Raw genomic sequence first — 15,474 nt, forward strand, 5'->3', positions numbered from 1 at the left:
TCCAGAGCAAGCTGCTCGCTGACCCGCGCTTCCACCTCGACGTCGCGCAGCGGGACAGGCGCGCCAAGGCGGAGCTCGTCGACCTCGCCGCCACCGTCGCCACCGCACGCCAGGCGAAGGGCAAGCAGGAGCGCAACGACGGTGATGCCGCGGGCGCTGTGGAGTATTTCCTCAACAGGCCGGAGAAGCGCGCCAAGAGGGAAAAGCTGTGAAGGGGTGCGTTGCGTCGTCTGCCCGAAAGCCACACACACACACAAAAAAAAAGCAAAAACAAACACGCGATTAAGTTAGCCGCCTTACTATTTTTAAAAAAAAAGGATACAGAGAGAGAGAGAGAGACGGAGGGAAAAAACACATCTGTGCGCCATGAAGGGGGCATGGGAAGCGGTGTCTGTACCTGACGCCGCATATTCTCTCATGACATTGNTGTTTTGCGTTCGGCTCTCCCTTGTTGTGTCCCGCCTAACAGGCCCTTTTTCTTTCTCTTCTTTGTGGATCTCGAAGCGTATGGCTGCCGCAGGAACAGGAGAAGGCGCCCACTACACGGAGGCGCGGCTGTCGTCGCTCGTTGCGTCGCAAGACTTAGAGGCGTGGAATGTGTTTGCCAGGGACGTGCTGGAGGAGGTTGCGCCGAGTGAGGCCTCCGCCGCAGCCGTGGCATGCGCCCTCCATCAGTTGCGTGTCGCCGCGCGCACAAACCTGGCGTTTGCCATCGACGCTGGTAAAGCGCTTCTGGCAGCTGCCGCGCACCGCGGCGCCGGGTGGGGTGCGGTACTTTTCGACGTTCGCGAGGCCGTTGCGGAGTGGTGCGTGCGCGCGGGCGACGAGGCGCAGGCGCAGGAGCTGTGGCGCGCGATGCTGCCCGCCGAGACCGGTACGGTGACGCTGCGGCTGCTGACGAACTTCCTCAACAGCGCCATTCGCACCCGCAGCTACGCCGTGGCGGAGACGGAGTGTCTGCGGGGGCTTTCCACCTACAAGGCGCTCTCGATGCGGCCGGAGGCAAACAACGAAGTGAACAACTTCCTCCTCGCCTTTGCTTCCCTCCTGGCGGCACGCCGCCGTTTCGTGGAGGCCGCGCAGCGTTTCTACGAGCTGTACCTGCGGACCAAAGTCCTGTCGCATCTTCGGGAAGCCATTGTGTGCGTCATTCAGGCCGATGCGAGCGCGGCCCGCTCGCGGCTGCTGAAGACGCTGTACAAGGATGAGAGTGCGGTGCTGCTTGGTGAGCTACACACCATTCTTAGTCGGGCATGCCACACCCATTTGCTGCGCCCGAGCGAACTGCAGCGTTTTCTCCCGTACGTGGAGCCGTCTGCGGATGCCTCTGCTGCAGTTGAGCGTGCCTTCATCCAGCACAACCTGCAGGCCATTTCCCGCGTATACTACAACATCGGCTTCACGGAGCTCGGCGCCCTCCTCGGCATCACCGCGTCGGAGGCGGAACGGCTTGTGGCGCAGATGGTGTCGGAGCGCCGGCTAGACGCAAGTCTTGACCAAACGACCGACACGGTCTTCTTCAGTCGCTCCGACAACGCGTCCTCGCTGGAGGCCTGGGACGCGAAGATCACGTCGGTTTGCGAGGAATTGGCCTGCGTGGCGGACCTCATTGTCCGCCAGCACGCGGAGTTCAATGAGTACCTTCTGCTTAAGTGAGTTCCTAGGAAGAGTGAAGGAAAAATCGAAAAGAAAGAGAAGCAAAACAGTTTCCGGGAGCGGAGAATGATTTTTTTGTCTTGCCTTCATTGCTTGTGTTGAAGATAGAGGCAGGGAGAGAGGAGGGGCTGCTGTATACTTTGCTCGTTTGCTCTCATAACTCGCAGCATGTGTGTACGCACTCACAGTTTGTATGCCTTGGTCCTGCTGCTTGGTGGGGCTTTGTAGTTTGTTCATGTCCCCGGAAGCTTGCACGGATGCCGCCCACAAGTGGTTCGTCTTGCTTGCCCTGGGCGTCGTGCTGGGCTCCGGCGCGCTCTCCTACAACGCCGTGTGGGAGAGGCGACGCACACAAGCGGAGCATCTTGCCCAGCTGCTGCTGAAAGGCAGGAAAAAAAGGAAACCGCAGAATACTGGTCACACAAACCAGGAAGTCCTGTACACTGGCATCTCACTACCCAGCTTCACCGCTTCTGATGACGCCGCAGCTGATTTCAGCGCCGCGCAGCAGAAGCAGAAGCAGCAGCAGCAGCAGCAGGACGCCGTGCATGGTGTGGATGCGGTGCAGGATGACTTCTCTCTTTCTCAGCTGCGCGAAACACCTGTCGGGCACAAGATGTCAGACGTGCCGTCGACACAGGATGTGTCGCTTGCCTACTCCGCGGTGAAAACTGCGTACGGGGGCACTGAGAGCGTCAGCAGCGGCGGTGCTTCCCTGCGTCAATCATCGAACGCGCACGGTAGGGACTCACGTGTCATGATTGGCGATCTGTCCGTTATCATCTCAAAGTGTTTCACCCCCGAGGCGGAGCTCTATCGTTTCCCGATTGAGTTGAAGCGCTACATACACACCGACTGGTCACAACTCACACTTGTCGCCGAGGACCTCGGCGCCACGGAGGAGAACCTAACGACAGAAGCTTACAAAACAAAATGCATCGAGCATGTTCGGGAATTGGCGGAGCAGCAGCAAACATACTTCAAGGTGCAGTATGACACCAGCGCAAGCGTCATTGTTACGACGATCATGGAGCTCTTTGTCAGTATCAATATTGGCCCGTCCCCAACGGTCACGGCGTCCTTCTTCCTTGTGCGGAACCACATGGCGTACACCATCCAGCTCCAGGCTCTGGTGGACTGCTACGAAGCGCGTCTCGCTGACCTCTTCCCCACCATTCAAAGTGCGCGGATTGCGAATACCCCACGCGCACACCCCGGGCAGCTCTGTCACGCGCTTCGGCCAACTCTGGGGGGGTCGACCTATCTCGTCTACACACCGCTGCCGCTTGTCGCAACACGCACAAGCGCCGGCGACACCCTTGCGCTGCGTCACCGCCACGTGAGCGGGTGGTCCGGCGAGGTGCTCACCTGGGCGCCGAAGTCGAAGGACGGGAATGATGACATCTCGGTTGAGCTCGTTCCGGGCACACTCTACCTCGTGTCACATTGGCATCTCCCACAAGGGAAGGCACGCGCCGCCGCCATGGAAGAGGTGAAGCCGCTGTTCGAGACGTTGAGTGCATCGATTGTGCCGAATTGCGGCAAGCAGTTGCCGTCCAGTTTCTACGTCTCTGATGTGATGAAGCTACGGTTGCCGCCCATCCACCTGTTCACCACAACAGTGTGTAGTCACACTGCAGATCCCTTCGTGAACGTCTTTGTACAGTCGAAGTTCTCTGGATTGTTCGAGTTTGAGTTTGGCACAGTCTCTGTGAGTGATGTGGGTGACTTTGCTCTGCTCATGAATCCGCTTTTCTTAAAGCTGGCACGGCCGCAGCTGGGGGTTACGGCCGAAGGGAATAAGAGGGTGACGTTTCTGGGCGAAACGGAGAATGGCATGATGCTTCGCATTGATGCCGTACGGACCACTGAGATGGCTGGTTGGTACGTTGTAAAGTGCTTGTATGCCAGGGATAGCGAAGTGCCACCAGATCTGTTGCAGTACATAGAAACTATATTCGACGGGTTCTCATTGTTTCTCCCCTCAAAGACGTCTATTGCCAGTCCTGGCACCTAGTAGGGAAGAAGATGCAGCGAAATTTTGTCACATATCACACAGAAGAGATTTGGTATTCTGTGGATGCATCTGCGAGTGTCCTCTGAAGTGCTCAGTATTCCTTGTTTCTTCTTTGTTTGGGTTTTTTTTTGTTTTCCGTTCTGGTATCGCCTTTATATACACAGATACGAAAACGTACACGAAGACATGCATCCTGCCCTTGGTGGTTTAGATGTTTTTAGAAAGCAGCTCGCGGCGTACCCTGGCGAGTTCAGCGAGCGCGGTGAGCGAGTGGACGGTGGCGGCCGCGTGTTGCTTCCCTCCTCGTGTCTGGCTGAGCTCTCCACCATGAACGTCGCCTACCCGCTTCAGTTCTGCGTTCGCTCCCGTTACGGTGCATGCTACGCCGGGGTGCTGGAGTTCAACGCAGACAACGGCATTGTCATCATGCCGCTGTGGATGTTCTCGGCGCTAATGCTGCAGCCCGGTGACACCGTCGTTCTTGAGACGTGTGTGTTGCCGCCGGGAAAACTTATCAAACTTCGCCCCCAGCAGACAAGTTTCATTCAGCTCAGCAACCCCAAGCAGGTTCTGGAGATGCACCTTAGTCACTACCCCGTCCTCACGAGAGGCACATCCATTGTGCTACAGTACCTCGACCGGGAATTTGTCATTGATGTCACTGACATCACAGACGAGGCGGACCGCAGAGTTGACGCCATCTCAACCGTCCGTGCCGATGCACAGGCGATTGAGTTGAAGGTGGAGTTCGAACGCCCGCTGGACATGCCACCAAGCCCAACAGAAGATGAGTTGCCAGCGCCACAAGGCCCAAATGTGATTGGGTCGGGTGAGGGCGTCGAATTCGCCCCATTTGTGTTTAAGCCGCCAACGATCGGAAAAGACAAGGAGACAAAGGATACCAAAGCGACAGAACAACAACAACAACAACAGGAATCACCAAAGCCTGCCTATGTTCCTTTCGCCGGAGGTGGGCGCCGTTTAAACGACAAGCCTGTAGCACCTGTGCAGGAACAAAGTGCTGAAGAGAAATCAGAGGATGAGAAAGTGCGTGAGAAGCGATTCCAGGCCTTCAGTGGTGTTGGGCGCTCGTTGCGATAACTTAAATGTGATAGCATCAGTGCACAATTGTTTTTATTTCCTGTTATGGAGTTGCTAGTTCTCACACCACTCTTTTCTTTCCCTGATTCTCTATTCCTTCCTCATTTACTGATGTTTCTTTTTGTGGTGGGTGCGATTACCGGGTCATGTTGCTCTTCAACGTTTCTCGATGGTCATTTGTTTGTTTGTTTTTTGTGATTTCTTTTTGCCCTCCTCGTTGGTTTTTGCCTCATTGTGTGTTTGTCACTGCGCCATTTCCGGTGCGTGTGTGCAATGCGAAAGTCATTCCCCACCGAGCACGCGGCATGGCGTCGTTCAGCATCGACGGGCGGATCGAACAGCGGTACAAGATACTGCGCCACATCGGCAGCGGGGCGTACGGCGTCGTGTGGTGCGCGCTGGACCGCTTGACGCACACCCAAGTGGCGCTGAAGAAAGTCTTCGATGCGTTCGGCAACCAACAGGACGCGCAGCGGACGTACCGTGAAGTGATGCTGCTTGACAACCTCCGCCATGAGAGCATCGTCGGCCTCAAGAACGTGATACGCTCCGTGAATGACACTGACCTCTATTTAGTCTTTGAGCTCGTGGAGACGGACCTCACCACTATTCTGCGCCACAAAGTCGTGGAGCCAGTCCACCGAAGGTACCTGGCGTACCAGGTCGTCAAAGTTGTCGCCTATCTACACAGCCGTGGCGTGATTCACCGCGACTTGAAGCCCGCAAATGTCTTTGTGAACTCCGACTGTCGCATCAAACTCGGTGACTTCGGCCTCGCACGGTGCCTCCACGCGCGGGATAGCGCCGACGCTTCCGACGACCTAACGGATTACATCGCCACACGCTGGTATAGATCGCCGGAGGTGCTTGTCAAGTCTTCGACCTATACAACTGCCATGGACATGTGGGCGGTGGGCTGCATCATAGCCGAGTTACACACTGCATCACCGCTTTTCATGGGGAATTCGACGCTGCATCAGCTCTCGATCATCATAAGTGCCGTAGGCGAGCCGAACGCTGAGGATGTGGACAGTTTAGGATCCGAAGAGGCGTGGCCCCTTGTGGACGCCCTTCCTGTTATTGAGAGTGATCCACTGCAGGATCAACTAAGCCAATACGATCAAGAAGCGGTGGATCTCATTTGCAAACTTATTGTTTTCAATCCTAAGAAGCGATTAACGGCGCGTGAGGTTCTCGAGCACCCGTATTTTGCCCCATTTGTCACAGAAAAGGATCTTGAGGAAGACAAGAAATCTGATCCGCTCGCGTTGCCGCTTCCAGACGACAAAGACTACCCTGCCGCACAGTATAGAGAAGCACTGTACGATGCCATTGCACATCGCTTTCGGCGGAGCATTGGTGTGTAGATACGGGAGCCGTGGGGGTGGCGTTCCCCAACCCCAACCCCCTCTCTTTGGCTTCTATTACTGTTGTTGTTATTGTTTGCTCTCTTTTCACACCGTCGGCAAACGTACGCAATACAAGGCCTTATTGTTGTACTGTTTTTGTGCATCTTCTCCTTACTGCCAACACTCCCTTTTTTATCGCTTTTCTCACAAGGCCACGAATGCAGACCACCTTTGGTACCGACGATGTCGAATGGGGGCCATTAGCAGCATCAGCGACCACACATGGTGCCCTCCGCCACCCGGATTGGGAACTCGGCTCCAGTTCACGGGGCAGTAGCGAGAGAAGTGGTAGTAGTAGTAGTGGTAGTAATGCCACCAGCAAAAAGAGTGGTGATGGTGAGTTTCGGGAACGCATTGATCGCCTGTTAGCAGCGTGGGAAAAGAAAACCACGCAGGTGATCCTCAAGTGGGGCAGCATGGGTGTAAAGTCCACCGAATACACCCGCATTCTGCGCCGCCAGGCGATTGAAAAGAGGCAAAAAGCGGAAATGCAGCGGCAGATGAGGAAGATCAAGCAGGAGAACCGAAACGAGCAAAGGCGCCGAGAGGAGCGCATCCGTATGGCTGAAAATGCATGGGCCCGACGACGCGCTGCCGCTGGCAGTAACAAGGACGACAAGAACAATGGGGGCGAGGCGAAACAGACCGCGCTGTCAAGGGAGCCGCGCCCACCTCCCACAGCACGGTCCGACCCCGAGATGAAGCGCGGCGTGGCTATACGGCGACGGCAGCTCCTCCCGGAGCGGCAGCCCAGCAAAGTGCCGTGCACCGCCCCAATAGCGCACGTCCCTGACGAGGAGATGGCGATCGCTGCTGAGGTCCCACACGCCCTAGACATATCCGCGATCGAGGTGGAAAAGACCAGCTCAGTGGGCTCGACGAATATGCTGGAAACGTGTGAGGAAAAGGTTGACGCCAATGACCCATGCGGATCCCCCACAGCGCCTGACACCATGGACAGGTCTGTGGGGAGAGACCCGGAGTCGCCGCATGCAGAGAAGAAGAAGGAGAAGGAGGAGGAGGAGGAGGAGAAGGAGGAGGAGGAGAAGGAGAAGGAGGAGGAGGAGAAGGAGAAGGAGGAGGAGGAGGAGGAGGTACTCTCACGCCTAGCGGCGTCAGAGTACGAGGCACCCACGACTCAGCCCACCTCCCCCATCCTTGATTTGCCTCGCATTGTGGCGACAGAGGAAGAGCCGGAGCTGGTGAGGGCTCTCGCTGCTGCAGCGGAAGTTGAACAGGTGATCGGTGGCTTCGAGGATGACAGCTTCGGTCTCTCTGGAATCGTTGTAAAGGATGTGGTGACACAAAGTGAACCTTTGCGTGGCGACGCCGCCGCTCATCCAATTTCTCCTTCCAGCAGTGGCAGCAGGAAGTCAGCGTCGAGCAGTGAGGACAAGCCAGAAGACGGGGAGCTGGAATCCAGGGCAGAGTCAACGCAGTCAGAGGTGGAGGCGCAGGAGGCCGTGGAAGATGCCAACTACGCGGATGTCTTTGAGAGCGGCACGGCAACATCCTCAATTAAAGAGGCCGAGGACGCGGTATACATGAGTAAAACGCACTCAGCTATTGGTGACAGCGATTCAAGACCGGACGTCGTCGATACAACAGAGTCAGTGCATGACAACAATGAAGCTGCTGTTGATGGGGCTTCTTCATCATCTCATTCCGTGGTGAACTCCAGTGCGTCCACCAAGCACGATTTGACAGTGCGAACAGAAAGCGGCGCCAACGACGACTACGAAGACGACTTTGAGGTCACAGCGTCTGTGATGACCGATGTATAATGAGAATATTTGTTTTTGTTTTTGTTTTTTACTTTGTACCACATTCTACTCATCTACTGTGTCCCGTCAAGCCCACGGAAATTTTTTGCATATATACAGCGCGCTTGGTATGGGGAATGCACAGCAACGCACAAATTACCGCGTAATATGGCGGCGATGTTCGACCGGTGTCATGGGGGATGGCGATCTGATACAAGATTTCGGATTCTGTGGCACTAATCGATGTTTTTTTCTGCTTTTTTGTGTATGTGTGTGATTGTGCGTTCATCTGCGCGAACCCGTATGACTTTGCTTCTCGACTTCTGTAAAGGTATTTGGCGTTTAGTACTTCTGTGGCTGCCCTCAAAGGCACACAACATGGCGAATTTAGAGTCAATGCTGCCCACTGGTCTCAGTCTTCCCCCACTGGTACTAGTCGTGTTATATCTTGCGGCAATCGTGTTCTCATGGGTTAACTACGCTGTGATCTTTCGCGTGAACATCGACCTCTTCGGCAGGGATCTTGTCGGTGCCTATTTAGCTTTCTGTATCGTTGGTACGGTGGTCGTCTTGTTCATCAGTAGTGTTGTGTGGCTGCGCGCGGCTCGTTATACTGCCAAGCAATCGCAACGAGTGCGTCTCGTCCTCTATGGTGTGTGTGCTGTGTTTTTCTTCAAGGATCTCCCTCTATTTGTGGCAGAGAGCATCTCCTCTGCACGCTACGGGTGGCAGAACGGATACCAGGGGTTTTGTTTTGTCGTCCAATTCTGTTTTTTCTTGCTGGCACTCATCGCCACGTGGCTTGCCTTCACGTGGCTCGCCACAAACTTTCTGGAGTGTCACTGGGGTGAACGCTACAACCACGCCTGTGGCTTGCCGGGAAATGCATTGTCGCACCCAGCGGCGATAGTGATAACAGCAACGCCACCGCCTATGATGTTACAAGAAGCCCGGGATAATCAAGATGGGAATCCAAGTTTTTTGGTGAAAGTGAATGCGCCGTACCGGGCTTCGTACGCTGGCGATTTCAGGCTCTCGGGGGCACCACTGGATCAGTGGAAGAACTCTAATGGGTACATTTAGCACTCCTATTGATTCTGTGTGTGTGTGTGTGTGTCGCTGACGTTGGCGACGTCCATCTTTCAAGGTGGTGGCATCCAACGCGCAAGATCAGTTATCTAGGGCCTGAATGTTACCAAATCACCAGTTGTTGCCCCCACCCCCATCCCTAAACACATGTTTACTATTTTGTTCAATATGTTTGCCCCTTGTTCCTGTAGATAGCATTAGATCCTTTCCTGTTTGTTGTGGAGGCGAAAAGGGGAAGAAGTGAGGTTGCGCGTATGGGGCAGGGCCTCACGTGTGGGGCAACACTTGGCGCAGCGGCTTCCATTAGCGCGCTCCCTATCCGGCTTACTGTGGCCGATCACCTGAGTATTTGCGCTGTTGGTGCCGGTTGTGGCCTTTGTATCGACTTTATTAGCGACTGCTGCGCAAAGGAAGGGCGTGTCGTCATCCACCGCGATGTCGTGCTACAGGCGCAAGATGTGCTAAGGCACGTGTCGACGTTCTACACGACGTGTGAGTCCAACCATGTTGCCCGTTTTTTCCGGCAGAAGCACGAGTGGTTGGTACTGGAGTCACATGGGCACCGCTACTATACTGTCCAGAAAAGTCCTGCGACGGGTGACATCCTCATGGATGTCCGAAACTCGCTCCGTGCTGCAAATGACTTGGGGTTAGGCGTTGCTGGGCGCCCGATTCACACTGGCGAAGTGCGGCAGCACCGCACAGATATGGAATTTGACCTTCCCAATGACCTTCAGGTCGCCTATATGATTGCGTGGCTGCGGAAGGAGGACCCCCGCTGGTCCTTCTCCACGGAGAACTCAAGGGGGTTCACCACACGCGCACGTTACGCCTTGCTTGACTTCTAGTCCAGCAGTAGGTGAAAAAGTGTGGCCCAGTCGTTCCTGTGGAGGACTCTTCACACAACATCTGTATATATTTTTTGCTTTTCTCTCTTTGTGGGTCTTCCCCCCCCCCCCCCCCNCCCCCCCCGACACACACACACACGCACATCTCCAATTTTTCTTTTCAATTTCTCCCTCTTTTCCTTTCTTTGTGGTTATTAGAGACATCCAAGAGGATGAACAAGGAAAAAGTGGGGCGCAGGTTGGACCTTGTGGGAAGCTCCGCCGGGTCCATCATCAGTGTGGCGGCTTGGTGTGCGCTGCAGGCCTCTAGCGCGGACATTATCCTTGCTGCTGTCGATGAGCGAATGCGGAGTCCGTCCACAACTGATGCAACGCGGTGTGCGCTACTCAATGTCATTCACGAGCTCCTCCTCACGTGCGCCGCAAACGGAATCCCGGAGGTGGGAAAGCGGGGCGTGCTGATGGCGGTAAGCAAGACGCTGCCTGGAACGGTGCAGGCGGTGCGCACACTTCAGGGGGGTGACGCAGGGGTGTTTGAGCAAGCCCTGGCGAGGGTCGTCTCGTGGTGGTCGATGCTCAACATTTTCCCCCTTGCGTGGATTAAGCAGCTCGGCGTCAAGGGGGATGCCGAGCAGCCCAGTGACGCGGCGGCAGGCGGTGCCTCAATGCCAGCACAACTGCATTACATTGCGGATATGATGACAAAATACAACGCAGCGAAAGAGGAGTGTCAGCGGGTGCTGCAAGCCTCACCGGAGCGTGGGACGTCTGCACGTGAGGAGGCGTTGCAGATGCTTGCCAAACTCCGCGCCGCTGTTGACAGTAGGTTGGACGGCGGCGTCTCCCTCGTTACGTGGCTGGATGCGGAGCGAGATGCGCTGGAGGGAAACGTGCAGAGCCCCGGTGGGATCACCCAAACAGGGCAAAACGAGGAGGACGACGTTCTCGGGTCCTTCTTCTAAAACTATTTTGTGGCCTGTGCGACGGAATCCGTTATCTGTGATGATCTCATGGGCACAACCCTAGATGTGAACTTTTCATTACGTCTCTTTTGATTGTTGTTTTATTACTCTGTTGCACCGTCACCACCTATCTCCCTACCCGTAGATTGTGACGCAGGATTAATTAGGGAAAAAAACAATAGCGATAAGAGTGCCCAAAGCATGGACCCGAATGTGGGATCTCGGCAGATGGAACAGGTGCAACAGCAACAGCAGGAAGTAGTGAATCCCACGCGGTGGTCGTGGAATCTGTACCCTGCCAACAGGATTGATGCCGCACGGATGGTGGTGCCCCTCGGCTGTGTCTATGCGCCGATCGGATCCCCTTGCCTGGAGCTATACTATGATCCTCTGCGCTGTGTGTGTGGTGGTGTCTTAAACCCGTATTGTGTCATCGACTACAGGTCGAGTACATGGGGTTGTCCCTTGTGTGGGACCAAGAATAATTTTCCGCCGCAGCACGCCCATATGTCAGAGCATAACTTGCCGTCGGAGCTGTTAAGGGGAAATGAGATGGTGGAATACACGACCATTGTGAAGCGTGACCCGCCGGCATTTGCCTTTGTTGTAGATACATGTGTGGATACCGAGGGTGAACTCGATGGGTTAAAAGAATTTGTGATGTGCGCCCTCAGCAAGATCCCCCCTGAGGCGCGGGTCTGTGTCATTACTTATGGGACCACAGTGCAGATACACGAGCTGAGCGGGGCAACGGAGTACCCTCGCTCGTTAGTTCTGCGTGGGAGTCAAGAAGTCACCGTGGAGACACTCAAGAAGGTTATGAGGGAACCGAATCGGTTTGTTGGTGCCCTCGCTGACGTATCATTAACGGTATCGTCCATTATTGAGGAGGTGCAACAGGATGTGTGGCCTGTGTCGAAGTCACACCGCCCGCTGCGCTGCACTGGCGCCGCACTCTCTGCCGCTGCGAGTGTCCTTGAGATTATGTCTCCGAACACTGGATCTTGCATTCTCGGCTTTATCTCGGGTATCTGTACGCAAGGGCCAGGCATCGTCGTTGAGACGACCCGCGAGAAGTTCATCCGCGGCCACGCCGACATACGAGACAATACAGAGGCTGCATCGTTTTGGGAATCGTCCTGTGCGTTCTACGACTCCCTCATGCAGCGAATTGTCAAACAGGGGCATTCGCTCAGTTGTTTTACTGCCTCCTTGGATCAAACTGGTATGGCAGAGATGAAACTGTGTATTCAAGCTTCTGGAGGTGTCGTTCTCAACGACGAGTCATGGCGAAAGGAGCCCTTCCGCCAGTCGCTGCATAGCTTCTTCGAGCGGAAAGACGACGGTACGCTGAAGATGGGCCTTAACGTCACGATGGACGTCATCACTTCGTCGACGTGGAAGGTTATGGGGGTCATTGGGCAGTGCGTTGGCACAGGCAAGAAGTCGTCATCGGTGGCTGACTACGAATTAGGAATGGGCGGCACGTGTCAGTGGACCACGTGCATGATAGACTCTTCTACGAACTTCGCCATCTACTTTGACACAACTGCAGCGGCACCGTCAGAAGCGGCGAAACACCCTGTGCGATATGTGCAGTTTGTTACCAAATATGAGATAGGCAATGAGGTGCGTACACGTGTATACACGGCAATACACCAAGCGCAAGGTGTCACGAGCATGCCTGAACTGGCGGCGTCATTTGACCAGGAGGCGGCCGCAGTTTTGCTGGCGCGTGAGGCTCTGCATCGAGCCGATACCACGCCACTGTTTGACGTCCTACGCTGGCTGGACCGAACAGTGGTGCGCCTTGTTAGCCGCTTCGGTGACTACCTCAGGGATCAGCCCTCTACACTCAAACTTCCGCAGCAATTTGTTTTTTTCCCTGCCTTCATGTACCATCTACGACGATCCGCGTACTTGCAGGTGTTTAACTGTAGTCCAGATGAGACCGCCATACTGCGTTTGATGCTTCTCAAGTCATCCGTACCGGATTCGATTATCCAGATTCAGCCCACGCTATATAGCTACCGCATGGATGCGCCACCGCAGCCTGTGCTGCTAGACAGCGCTGCCATCCAGCCTGACAACATACTTCTCCTTGATACCTTCTTTGAAGTTCTTATTCACCTCGGCTCCACCATCGCGGCATGGCGGAAGGCCGGGTATGCCGAGCAGGAGGAGTATGCCTACTTTAAGGAGTTCTTGCAGGTACCTGTGGCAGATGCGGAGGTGCTTGTGGCGGGCAGGTACCCCACACCCCGCTTTATCTTCGTATGTCAGGATGACCCCGATGCGCGAATCCTTTATAATAGGATCAACCCGAGTCGTTCTTACGGCAGTGAAGGTAATCAGAAATACGGCACAAATGAGGGGGAGCTGGTGTACACAGATGATGCATCGCTTGGGGTGTTCATGGAACATTTGAAAAAGCTTGCGGCGTCACAATGAGACCTCGTGGTGGGTTGTGCTTCGCCCCGCTTCGCTTTCCCATTGTGCCTCACTGAGGCTGTTCTGTAGCTGCCTTGGAGCATCCGCCGTTTTTTTTTTCGGAGGGGGGCATAGGAAGATGTGGAAGGGAAAGAGTTCTGATTGACAGTTGGAAGGTGGCTCTCCCACTCACTCCCCAGTGTCCCTCTCTCTCCCTATCTTTCTTTCTGAGAAAAAGAGAGCCTTTTAAGGAGGTGATTGAGTTTACTAAGGCTGCTCTATTATTGTTATTATCAGTATTATTATCAAATCGCGGTTCTCTCTCTCTCTCTCCACTTCTTCGTTTCTCCTTTCTTACACACTGTTTTACGCCAGGAAGAAACTCCCTACCAGTGTGTGCGCATGTTGAGTGTGCTACTAGAGTACACGTTGTGGTATGTGGCGTTCGTGCATCCCCTCGTGATGGGAACGCAGTTGTGTCGCCGTGCGCGAGAGGGGAGGTCGGTGGACATGAGGCTTGTCACGAATGTGACGCTGGCTATGGTCATTCTGTGGGTGCTGGATATTGCGGATGTGGTTCTTCTCTCGTACCTTCTGTCGATGCGATCTCTATACCTGTGCCTGCGTATTTTACTGTCCATGTACCTAATTCACCCAAAGTTACGCGGCGCAACAAAGGCGTACAGCCATTTCTTCGACGCCATCGTTCGCTACTACGCGCCGGTCGTGGACGAGCTCGTGACGCGGCATCTCGAGGAGCTGGAACGAACGGGTGTCGCACAATACCTTGGCAAGCTCTACCTCTGTTTGGTGGCTGTGGCCGCGGATGTGTTAGACATAGCCAAGGAATTTGTGGTGGCATCGACGGACACAAATCTTTCACCGGAAAAGACGGAACAACGAAAAACGCCGCTAGTCGGAGTTGAAAGAGGTGCACCGATGCCTCGAGTTTCGCCGAAGGCAAATGACGGTTTCTCGCGGGAGAGCAGCAGTTTGTTCGGCTTCATAAAATCCAGGAAGCACACCCCAAATCGGTGGGAGTCGCCGCCCCCGAATGCAGACGTTGGGTTCTGCGTGAGTCCCCGCCTCTCAGCGGAACAAGTGGTCTATCCGGCGCCACGGAAGCGCAACCCTACAGATTGAGTGGAGAAAAATAAACCGTTGTTTGCTGGTTTGACGCTTCAGATGTTGTATGCTCCAAGAATGGAGAAGTGTAGAAAATTGCTTTTGTTTGAAATGGAATATTGTCTGGCTCGTGGTCATCGTCGGTGGAGGTGTCTGTAGCGCTGGTGGAGTTGTGCCTTTGGTGCGTGTAGGTGGTCTCTTTTCGCCACCATCAGGCTGTTTCTTTCTCTCTCTCTCTCTCTTTCTCTCTGACGCGCTCCTTTTTTCTTTTCTTTTTTTTTTTTTTTNTTTTTTTTTTTTGTGTGGTGGCGGGTGCCTGAATCCGCTTGTGCACTTTGGCATTTGCAAACCTCAAACAACAAAAGGGGGAGGGAGAAATCAGCCGGGCATGTTGAGTGCACAGGGGGCAATTACCAATGACCTCGTTATGGTCGAGTGCACCAGCTCCCAGGACCGCCGTGCGAAGGAGGTGTTCCTCCTTAGTGAACTGGAGCGCGTTTGGGACGCGCTTTCCGTCGTCATTCGGCACTACCTCATTGAGGGTCACAATGTGCGCGTTGCCAACTTTGGCTCCTTTTGGTTTGAGAGCAGGCCTGTGGTGTCAAACGGGGTTGAGCAGTACTACGCGCGTCGCATTCACTTTGGCATAGACGGCGGCTTTGCACTTCGCTACAATCTAGACTCCAACAAGGTGCCCCAGGCACCGCCCAGACTAGAGTACGTGAAATTCAACATGGCGGATGTCGTTGCCATCGCGGCCGTTCCTGCACGCACGGCGTCCATGGCGCTTCGCGAGTTCTTCTCGTACGTTGGGGAAGGACTCTTCAGGAAGCAGGTGTTCAAGATAACGTTCCCCGGCGTCGCGAGCCTAGTCATCAAGCGGGAAAAGGCGGCACTCGACGTTGCAGAGTCCCTGCGACGAGACATCTTTGCCATCGACTCCCGCAAGTGGCCGCTGGCGGTGCGGGAGGCGGCGGAGGCGGTCGTCGTAGAGACACCACGACCGTCAACGGCGGCATCGTCGCGTCCGTCCTCATCGCGCCTCAGTCGGGCGAGCACCGCGCCGAGGCCGCT

General features: G+C 55.0%; 11 protein-coding genes across 11 annotated transcripts; 10 read left to right on the forward strand and 1 right to left on the reverse strand.

Annotated features, from left to right (window-relative positions):
* Positions 1 to 507: 507 nt before the first annotated feature.
* DQ04_03921000 (putative cop9 signalosome complex subunit) lies at positions 508 to 1,656 on the forward strand (the record flags this gene model as incomplete). The annotated part of the gene is made up of 1 exon (XM_009313194.1): positions 508 to 1,656. One exon carries the CDS (start codon positions 508 to 510, stop codon positions 1,654 to 1,656), a length of 1,149 nt encoding a protein of 382 aa, XP_009311469.1.
* Positions 1,657 to 1,891: 235 nt separating this feature from the next.
* DQ04_03921010 (hypothetical protein) lies at positions 1,892 to 3,673 on the forward strand (the record flags this gene model as incomplete). Its single annotated transcript, XM_009313195.1, has 1 exon — positions 1,892 to 3,673. One exon carries the CDS (start codon positions 1,892 to 1,894, stop codon positions 3,671 to 3,673), a length of 1,782 nt encoding a protein of 593 aa, XP_009311470.1.
* A 186-nt stretch (positions 3,674 to 3,859) lies between these two features.
* DQ04_03921020 (putative ubiquitin fusion degardation protein) lies at positions 3,860 to 4,774 on the forward strand (the record flags this gene model as incomplete). Its single annotated transcript, XM_009313196.1, has 1 exon — positions 3,860 to 4,774. One exon carries the CDS (start codon positions 3,860 to 3,862, stop codon positions 4,772 to 4,774), a length of 915 nt encoding a protein of 304 aa, XP_009311471.1.
* Positions 4,775 to 5,079: 305 nt separating this feature from the next.
* On the forward strand, positions 5,080 to 6,141 carry DQ04_03921030 (putative protein kinase, putative,mitogen-activated protein kinase; the record flags this gene model as incomplete). Its single annotated transcript, XM_009313197.1, has 1 exon — positions 5,080 to 6,141. One exon carries the CDS (start codon positions 5,080 to 5,082, stop codon positions 6,139 to 6,141), a length of 1,062 nt encoding a protein of 353 aa, XP_009311472.1.
* Positions 6,142 to 6,341: 200 nt separating this feature from the next.
* On the forward strand, positions 6,342 to 7,967 carry DQ04_03921040 (hypothetical protein; the record flags this gene model as incomplete). Its single annotated transcript, XM_009313198.1, has 1 exon — positions 6,342 to 7,967. The coding sequence occupies one exon, from the start codon at positions 6,342 to 6,344 to the stop codon at positions 7,965 to 7,967; it is 1,626 nt and encodes a 541-aa protein (XP_009311473.1).
* A 282-nt stretch (positions 7,968 to 8,249) lies between these two features.
* On the forward strand, positions 8,250 to 9,029 carry DQ04_03921050 (hypothetical protein; the record flags this gene model as incomplete). The annotated part of the gene is made up of 1 exon (XM_009313199.1): positions 8,250 to 9,029. One exon carries the CDS (start codon positions 8,250 to 8,252, stop codon positions 9,027 to 9,029), a length of 780 nt encoding a protein of 259 aa, XP_009311474.1.
* A 260-nt stretch (positions 9,030 to 9,289) lies between these two features.
* On the forward strand, positions 9,290 to 9,883 carry DQ04_03921060 (hypothetical protein; the record flags this gene model as incomplete). The annotated part of the gene is made up of 1 exon (XM_009313200.1): positions 9,290 to 9,883. The coding sequence occupies one exon, from the start codon at positions 9,290 to 9,292 to the stop codon at positions 9,881 to 9,883; it is 594 nt and encodes a 197-aa protein (XP_009311475.1).
* A 212-nt stretch (positions 9,884 to 10,095) lies between these two features.
* On the forward strand, positions 10,096 to 10,845 carry DQ04_03921070 (hypothetical protein; the record flags this gene model as incomplete). The annotated part of the gene is made up of 1 exon (XM_009313201.1): positions 10,096 to 10,845. The coding sequence occupies one exon, from the start codon at positions 10,096 to 10,098 to the stop codon at positions 10,843 to 10,845; it is 750 nt and encodes a 249-aa protein (XP_009311476.1).
* Positions 10,846 to 11,046: 201 nt separating this feature from the next.
* DQ04_03921080 (putative protein transport protein Sec23A) lies at positions 11,047 to 13,296 on the forward strand (the record flags this gene model as incomplete). The annotated part of the gene is made up of 1 exon (XM_009313202.1): positions 11,047 to 13,296. The coding sequence occupies one exon, from the start codon at positions 11,047 to 11,049 to the stop codon at positions 13,294 to 13,296; it is 2,250 nt and encodes a 749-aa protein (XP_009311477.1).
* A 381-nt stretch (positions 13,297 to 13,677) lies between these two features.
* DQ04_03921090 (hypothetical protein) lies at positions 13,678 to 14,418 on the forward strand (the record flags this gene model as incomplete). The annotated part of the gene is made up of 1 exon (XM_009313203.1): positions 13,678 to 14,418. The coding sequence occupies one exon, from the start codon at positions 13,678 to 13,680 to the stop codon at positions 14,416 to 14,418; it is 741 nt and encodes a 246-aa protein (XP_009311478.1).
* Positions 14,419 to 15,069: 651 nt separating this feature from the next.
* Positions 15,070 to 15,336, reverse strand: DQ04_03921100 (hypothetical protein; the record flags this gene model as incomplete). The annotated part of the gene is made up of 1 exon (XM_009313204.1): positions 15,070 to 15,336. The coding sequence occupies one exon, from the start codon at positions 15,334 to 15,336 to the stop codon at positions 15,070 to 15,072; it is 267 nt and encodes an 88-aa protein (XP_009311479.1).
* Between the last annotated feature and the right edge of the window lie 138 nt (positions 15,337 to 15,474).

This window comes from Trypanosoma grayi, assembly GCF_000691245.1.
Source record: "Trypanosoma grayi strain ANR4 Tgr_392_V1, whole genome shotgun sequence".
Lineage (NCBI taxonomy): Eukaryota > Euglenozoa > Kinetoplastea > Trypanosomatida > Trypanosomatidae > Trypanosoma > Trypanosoma grayi.